The following is a 12,823-nucleotide window of genomic DNA, read 5'->3' as shown; positions in this document are numbered from 1 at the left end:
AAATGCTTCCAAGACTGGTTGATGAACACACCAGAATAAATTTAAACAGGACAGACAATTAACTGCAGAAACAGTCTTCAACTTTTTGCGACAGTGCACCATGGATGTAACTGCGCAAAGATATGACACAAGGCAGAGTGCAGGAAATGCTAAAAAAATTCCTGCATTTTTGTGAAAGCAAAAATCCAGAAGACCTCAATTTCCAAACTTCAGATTGATTTGGTAAGGTAACAAAAAGTTTACCCATAATCAAAGTCCACTTCATTTGAAGATGAAGAGGCAGTACATACACATGGAAGCCAACAAGGTTGTGTCAGTTTTCAGAGTACAACTGTACATTCTGGCCTTTACACACTGAGCTAGTACACGATTTTAACAAACTAATATGCTTAGTTCACACTGCCAAACAGTCCAAAATGGATTAAAATCAGTATTTAACAATTTCTGCTGATAAAGGTAATCTTCTACACTGATCGCAGCTTATTTTCTCAAATGTGAAACAACACAAGACTTTTAATCGTTTTAATTTTAGATAATGCCTTCCCAAATTTGGTTTAAGTATAGTTTTCAGTAATATGAAAACTATTGTAAGAGTACTTTGAAAAGAAAGAAAGAAAAAGATTTCCATGATAACCCCATTGTCAGATGTTCAGAACTTTCTCAAAAGCCTCCATTTGGGCTGAAACTTTCCATGCTTGGTCTCAGCCCAAAGGTGCACTTTGTAGACCTGAAAAAGGAAAAAAGGTAAGTAAAAAAAATAAAACGTGCTGAAACATCCCCTTGCCCAGTTTTACTTCGGGTATTCAGCACTTAACCGTGAAGGGGACACTGAACTGTAAATGTAATATATTTAAATTACTTTTAACCTTGTCATACAAATCACTTACACATTTCTCATTTAAAGTGTACGTTTTGGTAGGCACTTTTAAATTTTTTCCTGATTTATTTGCACTAGCAGAAGTACAGGGGATTAGGTTGCCTATTACATGCACAAAACTGTGCACTGAACTGGAGCAACAGGCAACTCAATCTTGAAATTATATCCAGTTTCATTGTATGATTTTAGAATCCAAATTAAGTGGCCACAAATATTTGCAGCAAAAAGATGGAAAGTTTATCAAGTAACCTCAGTTTAGAGGCATTCTCTTCTAAATAAACTGTAGGCTGTGGTGGGGTTTCATTAGATTTTTTTATTTTATAGTTTGTTTGGTTTTTTTTTAAGTTTGAGCTCCCATGTCATCTAACTAGCTCAAAAATTTTCTAAAAGACTACTACCATCATTCCTTAAAAAATACATAGAGAGCCATCACTGACAGAGCCTTTGCTACTTCTTTCACAAATGCATTTTCTTTTTTCCAACAGCCTGGTGATGAACTATTGTCTTCCTGGCAAAGCATCTGGGCCATGAGGTAAATAGGCTCACTGATTCAAAAATCACCTTTCAATACATTTTACATCAAAAGCTTTGCTCACTTTTCTACTTTATCATGGTAAGGGGCAGTAGTGAAAGTCACTTCACTGTTAAACACAACATCATCTTAAAATGTCCTTAAAGTGGTAATACACTGAAGTAGAAACAAAAATAATGCACCTTTGCTTGTCATACTGCAGAAACAATACAAAAAGGACCAGTAAGTCTTACTGGGCTCTCTATCGGGCTTCTGCAAGGGAAGAAAAATCAGTTGTTGGCCCGATACTGCAAAAAGGTGAGTGCCCTCCACTGTCAAATCAACGAGCATTTCAGCATGCTCTTCACCTCTCAGGAATGGCCCCTCTTCGTTACAAAACTGTTTAACAGCAAAGGTAATGTGACATCTCTTATGCAACATATATTTTACACATAGAAATACATACACACATACAAACAAAAAGTGTTTTTTTGGTTTTTTGTTTTTGTTTTTTTTACCTAAATGCAAACTGGATGAGGATCCATGTGATGAAAGTGATGGCGGTGGCGTAAGTGAATGTCCTGGCGTTTGGCTTGGCAGAGGCATGCCTATTGGACTTGGAGAGGAGGAAAATCCCAGACTATTGTAAAATGGCTGCCCTATGGGTGCTAGGCTGCTACTAGATCTTTTGTACAAGTCAGAGCTAGTAGATAGAGAATCTCTCCTTGTGGCACTACTACTTGCAGAACTGCCAACTGAAGAAGAAATAAAAAGACCCTAATTACACAGTGTCAACTGAATAAAACCTATCCCCAACTACAGCTGGGCAATAACAGATGCGATCACAATAATTACAGCAATCGTTATGACAAAGACAATTACTGTGATAACCACACATGCTTTTAAGTAAATCTAACTGGGTATAAACATACCACTGATAAGTACTTTCACCAATGCCCATGTCTTCAACATTTCATTCTATCTCGCAGTAATATTGCAGTACTGTTTTAACTGCCTGAATTCAGGCTTTGGGACAAATATGGAATTTATGAGATTAGATTACACTGCCACTTTACAGAATAAATGATTCTAAAAATAATTCCACTAAACTCTTTGATAATTTTTTTCCACCATAAATTATTAGTCAGTGATACTTGACTTCAGGAAAAAGGCTAGAGACAATTAGTTGTTGCTGTTTAAGGGTTCAGAAAATAATCTATGTTGCTGTTCAGCTGTTTCTGAACTTCATCTTGTTTGTGAACCCCTGACCTGTAGGAAAAAAAATGACTACTTAAAACTCCCTATAAGAATTATGGTTCTCAAAGAAGTGTTTTGAAAAGATATCAAAAAGGAGGAATAAGCTAAGAAGATGAGAAGCAGAGCAGAGATAGGAAAATTAAGGTGAAAAGCTAAAAATTTAATTTTACTGCTATCAGTATTTCTGAAAGTCGAATTAGACTAGAAACTTTAGATAACAGTGTATTAGTTAATGACTGGTTATACTGCACAGCATCATTCAGCAGGGCGATGAACAGTCTAGGATAAATTAGGAAAATGATAAAAAGTTTTTAGAAATGTTAAATTCTAGTATGTGTTTCATACTAGTAAAATATTAAACTAAAGTGCCTATTTTAAACACTGGAACATTGTTATACTCATGAACAAAACCAAGATTATGGATATTTTGATAACAAAGATGCTTCTTAAGCTGAATTTAGAAAATTAATTTCTACTTCAACTTAAAAAGGAAAAGGTCAGAATTTGTATTTCCATAATCTTTACCCTTGTCATGTACTTTCCTACTAAGGCCAGCAGCAGAGCCCAATATAAAGGTTGCGTGATACTTGTGTCCATTTTAAGACATTTATTTGTTTTCTCCTAACGTTAGCAACTTTGCTAATACTTTTTATGGCAGGTACCTGCTTGGACCACATTTTTCAAAGAAATTCTGCCCAAAGAACACTGCCATTTCAGAAGAACAGGCAAGGAAAGATGCTTTATCCTTAGCAAAATAATCCAGCTACCTATTATTTGAGAAGTTAATGCCTTCACGTACTCAGACCAATGTGCTAGCAATAGGAGACCTTTATTTTCATGCTTTCTTTGAGCTAAAAATCTTAGCAAAATCAGAGTTCATACAAGTTCAGCACAGATCTGCTACAGACTCATAGCTGAAAATGTAAAACTCGTGTCCATACACAGCACATCTGAAATGGCTGATACAGGTTTTCCCTGCAATTGAACATCTAGGCTGCTGTGTGCCTTGCCACAAAAGGACTCTGAAATTGCTGTCCAAGATCCACCTTGTGTTCAGAAGGACCATCAGGCAGCATGAAAAGGAAGTTTTCTACTTCAAATGCAGAGCAGACAAAAGCTAAACACAAGAAACAGACCAGGGAAAAAGAAGGGGGGGGGGGGGGGGGGGGGGGGGGGAGAAGGGGAAAAAAAAGGGAGGGGGGAGAAAACAGAACCAGTAGGAGAGAAAGGTCAGACAAAGGAGCAAACAAGGAGACTGCAAGAAAACTGGCAAGCACTTTCAAAACTAGTGGGACTGAGGATGAAAAGAAAGCAGATTTGAAGAAGTTAGGCTGAAGAAAGTGTATGTGACTGTGGGGCAAAAAGACTGGAACAGTAAGCTGATGATGGGAGCATAACACAGTACAAGCAGACACAGAAACATACTTGGGAGGGGAAGCAGGAGATAAATGTTGCCTAGAAACTGGGAAGGAAGACATACTAGAGGAGAAGCCAGAAGGAAAAGATACTGGACTATCTAGGCAAGGAGATTGAGAATAAGAAATCAGAAGAGCAAATTAAGGCAACAGTTGAAAGAAATCTCAAGATTTGAGACCAGCTGTACAGGTTCTGGCTCAGCTGGTGAGCCATGTGAATATTAATACAACTCTATATGATGGATTGTTATTTTTCCAACTATGAAAAAAGCTAAGGAAACTTTAGCTTTCTTTCAGGGTTTCTTACTCAGCTGAATTACTGCAGCCTAACAAGTTACTATGAACCAGCTGAGCTGCATTTTCACACACACACAAGCAAAGCTCACAAAAACCAGAAGATAATTTGAAATAGTTTACCCCTCTTCACCACTGCAGAAGCCAGAAGTAGGCATGTGGAAAGCTGCCATAGTTGATCTAATTCTTAATTACCTGTTAAGCTGCAGTAACTTATTGTGTACCTAACTCTTTATGATCACATATGAATAACTTCTATTATAAAGAGCAGAGACTGTGAAGTACATACAGCCATTTATATAGTATGCTTGCCTCTTCCTGGTTTTTTACTTTATCATTCAGCTAGAACATGCTCATCTTTGCTTTTTTTTTTTTTTTTTACAGAGCTGGTTTTTTTCCCCCTGCAACAACTGAAAACATAAAGGCAAGATCTGTATTGCCATCTGTCAGTCTTCATGGCTATATTTTAACGGAAATTCAACCTTTACAACACACTGAGGGGAGTTATAAAACTGAAACTTTGGCAAATAAAAAATTAAACTTGTTTTTAATTTGCCTCAACGTGCATTAACACCATTTGTCTAAGTACTCATCTGTGTAATTCAATTCATATATACATACGCTCAGGAACTGTCTTAAAAATTATCAGGAAGCATTTTTAAGTGGCTATTATGGCAAGTACAATTTATACTTGGCAGACGGGCACTTTCAATATACTTTTATTCCAGTAATATTACTAAAAATATTTCAGGTTTAGATAGCACCTTTCATCAGCACTTCTCAAACTGCAAAAGCATAGGCTTCCTGCTTCCCTGTGGAAACTACCATGCTAATTAAATCACCTAGGATACTGCTGCAAGCTTTCAGCATATGCTGTCTATGCTGAAGGCTTTGGACAAAGCTCTGGAACTGACCTTTGCTACAAGTAAAAGGTTTATTCTCCTGTGCCAGAAAGAACTATGCTGATTCTTCTTAAGTAGATACACAACTAAAATTTGTATTCTATGGAGGTTCTTGTGATAATGCTGGATGAAGACTTTTATGACTTAAAACTATTCTATCTAGAGACTTAAAATGTGTGCACTGCATTAAATATGCAGATATACTTATGATCACTATCAATGAAATGAAACTATACCTAGAGCAAAACACAGCTAAGAATTCAGTAAGAGTCCTCCAAGTAGCTCACAACAAATTATATTACAAAAGACAGCACCTGGATAGCACAATTACTTTGTAAATAAGATTTACCTGCTGTGGTATTATGGAAAATTAAGAAAACCTACACAACTGACTAGCCTCAACAATTTTTTTTAAAATTATTTTTATTTATTTATTAAATTAAAAGATAGTATGTTTAGAGTCTTCTACTTCACTCTTTAAAACCAGATATTAGAGAGGATCAGCATAAAACTTTATTCTGGATTTCCTAGCATTAGTTTTTTTAAACGTAATTTTTCAGATTATTTTATGAACAACTGAGATTTTCTCAGTGTTGGTATGGAGCATATTTAATGTCACTATTCACCTCCACTTAGTTACCAAATAATAGGTATTACGTTTTAACACTGAAGGGCATGTTTTTCCTTCTGTTTTTCCATATATTAAGCTATCTTGTAATAATCTTCACTTTTTACATTTCTTTCAATATTTAATTTTTTTAAAAAAATAATTTTCCTCGGGGCATTTAATTTTGAAAAGAATACTGTTAGAGTACATAAATTTTCCCCAATTTCTATGGATCTGCAAGACATGTAAGATTATAAACATGCTCCACTGATTTCATTAAAATAAGCAATTCAGTGCTGTAAGTTAGATTAATAGCTGAAGGAAATATTATTTAGAAAAGATATTTAACTTGCCTTGCTAATACTGAATCTGAAATATAAGAAAACCTACCTTGCATGTTTAAAAACTGTGTGAATAAGAAGTTTCTGCTATAGAGCAGAAACATGATGGCAACTGTTTTTATTTATTTGATACAAACAGGTTGATAATATTTAGGAGCATCTGCTGAAATAATTTAAGGCCCCAAACTTGCACAGAACTAACTAGAGGCTTAGCTGTATCTAAGATTAAACCTACTGGTGTTAACAAGGGCTATTATTGGGTATTAAGTCTTTCCATTTTATAAATTCTATAAAAATGTTATGGAAACAAACACTTCGGTATTAGATCAACTTTAGAAAGTCATATGCTATTTCATTTTTTAAAAAATTAGGTATTTTCCTGACATGAAAATTACAACAAAAGAATGCATCTCAAACATCATAAATTATTGTTATTTTAAACACAGAATGAAGACTCCCTTGAAAATAAAAAAAGCTTACTAAAAACAACAACAAACTTCTGGGGCAGAGTACAGTGCTCAATATGGAAAAGTATTTTGGAGATATCTATGATTACAGGATATTCTTCAAAAATGCATCTTGTATACAGAGCCCAAGTGAATTTAAACCCCCGATTTTCTTCCCCTATAATTTGTTTTAAACTTGAATAACCTATTTTTGCATACTTTTTAGAAATGTATGTGTATATAATATGTCTGGATACAGATACATTTTTTTTTTTTTTTTGCTTAACACAGAAGTCTCACAGAATTTCCTCACTATATTAATAACCTACCTGATGAGCCAAATCCACCAAGTGCAGAGCCGATAGCTGCTCCTAAAGAGCTGCTACTTCCAAAGCCAAGAGATGTGCTTCCTGGTTGACCAGGACCATGTGAAAAAAGGGAACTGCTCTGGGAGTTATTGGTCAAAGAGTTACTGCCATAAAATGAATTGGATTGTAGGCTACTATTTGTTTGCTGTTGCTGTTGTTGTGGCTGGGCACCAAGTGGCCGAAATAGACCGTTCGTGGCTCCCGCGAGATTGTTTGCTGTTCCTCCAGCTGAAGCAGCTGCAGCTGTAAAACACATGTTTTCAATCATAATTACTCTCTCAAACATTGCTGACTGAAAATGGACTATTCAGATCTAAATTATATTTTCTTGAAGCCCTCTTAAGCAAGCAGAAATTCACATATTATAGGACTAAAAGAGACTATAGTATTAGACAGTCTTAATTACTCGAGGAAAAAAATGAAGACAGCATGTGTTTGTAGGCTAATCAAGGCTGTAGAATTGTTAATGTAATTGAGGGAATTTTCAGTGTAAACATATAAGACATTACCGTTTACTGAACTTTATATCCAAAGTTGCAATAGCAGAGCTGTAGCTAAGAGTCATTCAAAGACATCTTCAGCTACTAATGTCAGAATCAAGTTCTGCATATAGAAAGAAGCTTATAGGTTAATTTAAAATCTAATTTTCTGAGCAGATTAATTTAATTAATCTGGTGTTAGTATTTTGGATTTTAATTTAACAAATGCAATACATACAATGGTTCAGTAAAGTAGTACCAGACCCTACCATTGATAAAAAGAGAAAAAGAAAACTAGAGACTTTTGATATAACTAATTCTCCTCTTCTGCTGCCCATTCTATAGTTTTTTTCCCTGCCACACTTTTCAGCAGAAAAGCACAGTAGGGCCCCAGAGCACTCCATCATCTTCTGCCAGGCCGAAGCAATGAAATGATGCTTCCTAGAGGACACCATTTAGGGGATTGATGAGAAGTGCATGTCATATGCATAGGGAGAGGAAAGGGGGAAATGTTCGTATCTGACAAGCAACAACATTTGCAGAAACATGCCTGTATATGTATGGGGAGAGGACTGTAAATTTGAATTAAAAAAGGAAAACTACATCTCTCTGAGAAACAGCAATGTCTCTCAGAGAAAGGGAGGGAACAGAGTAAGAATAAGAGCATGGATGGTATATCCTTCACAACTGCATACAAAACACATGAACCAAATACTAATCAACCAACATGACTGTTAAGATTCAGTACAAAAGTGGAAGAAGCCTCCATGCAGGATCAAATACTTACCTGCTTGTGCTGCTGCAGAACTGATTATAACAGGAGTTGAGGCTACCAATCTGACTGGTGCTCCGAGGCCAGTTCTCGCTCCAGGGCCTACTACTAAGGCACCAGTCTGATCGTAATAGGCTGTGGGAGCTAGTACTTGATAGCCTACACAAGATAGATTACAAGAATTAGTAGTACACATAGTCTCATATAGTCAGCATTTCTTCTCTCCTTGAAATATTCTGACAACAAACTACAAGAGGGGAAAACAGCATTTCTATCATATTGCCTTAGAACGTTAACTGGACATCAAAAGAAAAAACAGTGAACACCGTAAAATGGTGACAAAATCTTATTTAGGAATGCACTACCTAATTTTTTAAAACTCGAATAACAGCTAGATTTAGTAGCCTAAGGTTGAGTTTTGTTTTCAAGGTTAAAAAAGTTTCTAATGCCATAGTGAAAAGGTACAGGAACAACACAACTGGCCATATTTGGATGATTATCAGATCAACTTTTTTTAGCAATTTAAAGTATTCTACATTTCTCTTGTACTCTTTTGTACATGTAAAAGGTATTGAAATCTGTACGATTAAAGGGCTGAACTAAATGCAGGTTTGGCAATTCCATACATTACCTAGCCACACTTAAAAGTCTATCTACAAAAACACATTAGGAAAGGAAAGCTCTAGGTGCAGGAATACCTTGGACCAGTCGGTTTCACACAAAAAGAGACTGTAATCCAAGTATAATTTCATTCAGTTGACAGTTAAGAGTTGGAACTGGAGGAGAAAGAGGAGGAGGAATTGAAAAAGGAGAAAAGCAAGTAGTAGGAAGGAAAACAGGATACAAGATATGAATGAAAGAAAGCAAGAGAGACAAAAAAAGCAAACCAAAACCCCTTTATTTAGGACAAGAGCAAGATAATTAATTTTAAAGCTCTGACACCTTATAATGAAGTAGAAGAACTGGAATAAGAATCCCTATAAAATGGAAGGCAAGAGCTAGGATAATCTAAGAAAGGGTGCTCACAATGGAAAGAAAACACCATCTAATTTTTAGGTTGACTATTCTTATAAAGCAATACAACAAAAACCCAAGAGAATTTCAATATTCCTCCCATGTTCAAATATATACTAATGCTATTAAGAAAAAAGTCAAGAACGCAAAAATCACACATCTTTTTTTGTAGGTGTAAGAACCAAGATTTTGCATACTATTTCAGTTTCCATCTATGTTCAGAGCCAGGTTTAGCAGAGTTCTCTCTGAAATACATATGGACCTGAACATAGAGACCTGGGCCTTTTAATTCCAGGTGAGTACCTCAATCACCATGTTCCCAAGTTATATTTTCTCCTCCTTTATTTCTAAAACATCTGCATAATCTCTTCTGCCTAGATGCTTTGCTCCAAAAACACAGCTGGAAACACCATCTGCCTACTGGGCTGGGTGGTTATGGTTCTCTGCAGGGAAGCTGGAGACAGGGGTCCAAATTCTCTCACGCTTAAGAAAATCTGAAGATATGAAGAAGACTCAGTAACTGAACAGGAGAGGAGTGATGAAAATCTACATCTTTATGTCCAATTCACAGTTCTGGAGATGAATGCACTATATGGTTATGAAAACTTGTCATTCCTATCATTCCAAACCTGTTTGTTCTCACTGCTCACTACTTGTTTTGCATTCCAGGTACATCTACATTCTCTTTCCCACCAACAGCACAGGAAGACAGTTGTCCTCCACCGAGTTTGTCTGAAAGCTTGGCTAGGTAAAAACAACCAAAGCAGGTTCTTACAAATGAATTGGTTAGGAAACCTTCACTGTAGGTGCCGCTGCCTCTTCCACCTACAAAACTGTGCTGTGCTACTCTACCGCCTTCGCCACTAAGAAAGACTGCTACACTCCCAAGGTAGGGAAAGGTGAGAGTGACTGCTGTCTGTTTTACTTAGTTCTGTAGAGAACACAGCATAAAATGTTAGATTAGTGGCACAGCAGGAAAGCTCTAATACCACATATGCTCCTGCATACATTAGCAAATTACTAGTACCTAAATTGTTTCTACTTTTACTCATAGCACATTCAATTGATACCATGTCGGTCCTGCCATTTGTTACTGCTGTATCATGTAACACTTTTTCAGAACCCAGAATTGGCTAATACTTACTTACCAGTATTTATACTCTGTCCACCTACTTTTTTCAAATGTTCAAACCTATGGATAATGTTATAGCTATATAAAAAAGGACTGATCATATATTTACACCCTTGTGCTCACCTGAAACTAACACAAAGCAGTTTATATGACCTCAGGCCCACAATGTAAACAAGCCTATTTTCCAATGCAAAATACCTGGGGGGGATGGCACACAACCCAAAAAGGCTTCCCTCTTACCAAACATAAGATGGTGACTTGCCAGATGATCTCCTCTCTAATTCCCTCTCTCCTCCTGTTCCATTTTTGTATTACCTCTCCATCAACTGCTGTACAATTTTCCCTCCAAATTAACAACTATCAAAGCTCATTTCAGTGTCTTTACATTCAAGCTTACTGTGGTCTCCCACTGCAACCAAAAAACTAAAGCATACTCTTTGCTTCCTAATCAGTTTCTAATCACACTTTTTATTATAGAATTCAACTGCTCTATCTACACTTACTGTTTCCAGATCAGCAGGGAACATGAAAGTAAACAATCTGGTTTACCAGTACTGTGCTTTGCTGAAATGATTTCTAAATGTCTCCAAAACCACAGACTGAGAACTTTCTGGATTCTTTTCACACAAACCTTAAATGTTCTTCAAGAATGAGAGGAAATCTGTTCTCTTGGCTCGTGCAGCCCATCCTTAGTGTTGCTCTTATCCATCCAGTAACTTCTTCAGTGTCTTTCAATGGATACTTCACACTCTCTTCTCACATTTTTGTATGTAATACCACAAAGCTCTGCCCAGATCTCCTACTCCCTTCCCTCTATGCAACTTCCCTCACTGATGACACCCAAACCTATGTCAGAGTTTGACACCTCTCTCTATTCAATGTAACAGATGTGACACTTCTTACTGCCAACTCAATTATCTGCCCCTTTTAACACTACCCTGACACCTCTCTCTCTCTCTCCACCCAGGAGCATAACCTGCAAGTCACTGTAGAGTCCTCTCTCCCTATGTAGGAAATGTACAGCTTCTCCCTTCTTGACGTTCCCAAGATCCAATTATTTTCCTCTGCATACAGATTTGAACTTTTATTCAGCTCTTAATCTTCCATCTTTCCTTAAATGCTGCAGTCTTTACTTCAGTCTCCCAGGCTCACCAAAACCTAAAGCCCTACCACCATGTTTGTTCTGACAAAGATATGCACAGCCTCATCTCTGCACTTGTCCTCTCACAAATCAAATTCAGAACTTACTATCCTACCAGTAAATGATTTATACCTTCTATAACTGTCATAAGTTTGCCAATATTGCAACTCTCCATTTGCCTTCCACAGTTAAATTTGACTTCTACTTCATACTACCTGGAGGCACAGAATGCACAACCCACTGCAATGTCACGCTTTAAATTCCTCTAGGTAATAAAAAAAGGAATGCCAATAGACAGAAATTGTTCATTTTCATGTTTTATACACGTTTTTCAGACAACTCAATATATGTGTCCACCTGATGCACTATTACAGTCAGCGCCACCAGCTTCACTTCCATGAATTCAATAAAACTAAGTTGAACCTGATGCAGCCAAAGCAGCCACAAAGCCTCAGGAGAGATTCAGCTGCTTGACACCCATTTTAGGGTAAGCTGAGCAGCTCTGCAGCCTCTGTGGAGCAACTGCATTTGGGATATCTTCACTGAGCGCAATGGCTCCTCAGACAAATGAGGTCACATGCAGATTCCTGAATTTGGATGACTAAGCCAAGTCCAGCCTTGTCTGTGATAAGGATTGGGTTTATTCGTAGAAGAATGTATACTCGTCATATTATGATGAAATTGGGAGTACCCTCTGACTTTGTCTCACAGATTTGTTCAAATATTTAAGAATCCTTGTTATTGAAAGACTTGCTAAATTAGGGTTGGAAGAATTTAAAAACTAAGTACACAACTCCAATGCAAAATGTACTTCACTTTTGATGGTTTTAAAAAAGAACCTGAATTTTTCTGAAGAGAGACTTAAGTATTTCATACACTTTCTCTTTGCTCTTAGGATGAGATATGCACCTTAAGTGCCACATGAATACACCTCCCTAAGTAATTAACACAGAAATACTTGAAATATCAGTATCCCATAGTTGGGACAGCTCATTAATTTCATCTAACATGAAGGCTGTACAAGAGGAAAGCAGCTGAAACAATTAAAAGACAGCAGTATGGACAAGCTAAATAATACTCTCATTTATTAGCTTGCAGTGAAACCAAAATGCAAATATTCTCTCTGTAAAGAATATTCAAAAGCTTGAAACTCATTTTGGACCTACAGTTTCTGGTAAAACACCTAAGTCCATTGAAACAAGAATTCCACGCATTTTCTGCTTGTTTATTACATTATACATGTTGTTCAGTGATTACTACCTGGGAT

The 12,823-nt window shown here is 36.7% G+C and overlaps 1 protein-coding gene across 12 annotated transcripts in view; it reads right to left on the bottom strand.

Moving 5' to 3' along the window:
* Nucleotides 1–12,823, bottom strand: part of PUM2 (pumilio RNA binding family member 2) — a 67,478-nt gene that overhangs the window by 14,635 nt on the left and 40,020 nt on the right. For 8 of the 12 annotated variants that reach the window (XM_075750531.1, XM_075750532.1, XM_075750526.1 and 5 more), the window contains 3 exons: nucleotides 8,285–8,428; nucleotides 6,980–7,261; nucleotides 1,907–2,143 (listed from right to left, as the gene is read on the bottom strand). In XM_075750531.1, the coding sequence (XP_075606646.1) occupies nucleotides 1,907–2,143; nucleotides 6,980–7,261; nucleotides 8,285–8,428 (663 nt within the window). The remainder of the gene's footprint in view (nucleotides 1–1,906; nucleotides 2,144–6,979; nucleotides 7,262–8,284; nucleotides 8,429–12,823) is intronic. The other 4 variants (XM_075750536.1, XM_075750534.1, XM_075750535.1 and 1 more) reach the window with 1 other exon arrangement.

The sequence above is a fragment of the Balearica regulorum genome, chromosome 3 (genome assembly GCF_011004875.1).
Source record: "Balearica regulorum gibbericeps isolate bBalReg1 chromosome 3, bBalReg1.pri, whole genome shotgun sequence".
Classification (NCBI taxonomy): domain Eukaryota; kingdom Metazoa; phylum Chordata; class Aves; order Gruiformes; family Gruidae; genus Balearica; species Balearica regulorum.
Note: the sequence above shows the minus strand (reverse complement) of the source record. Positions and strands in the feature narration are given on the sequence as shown.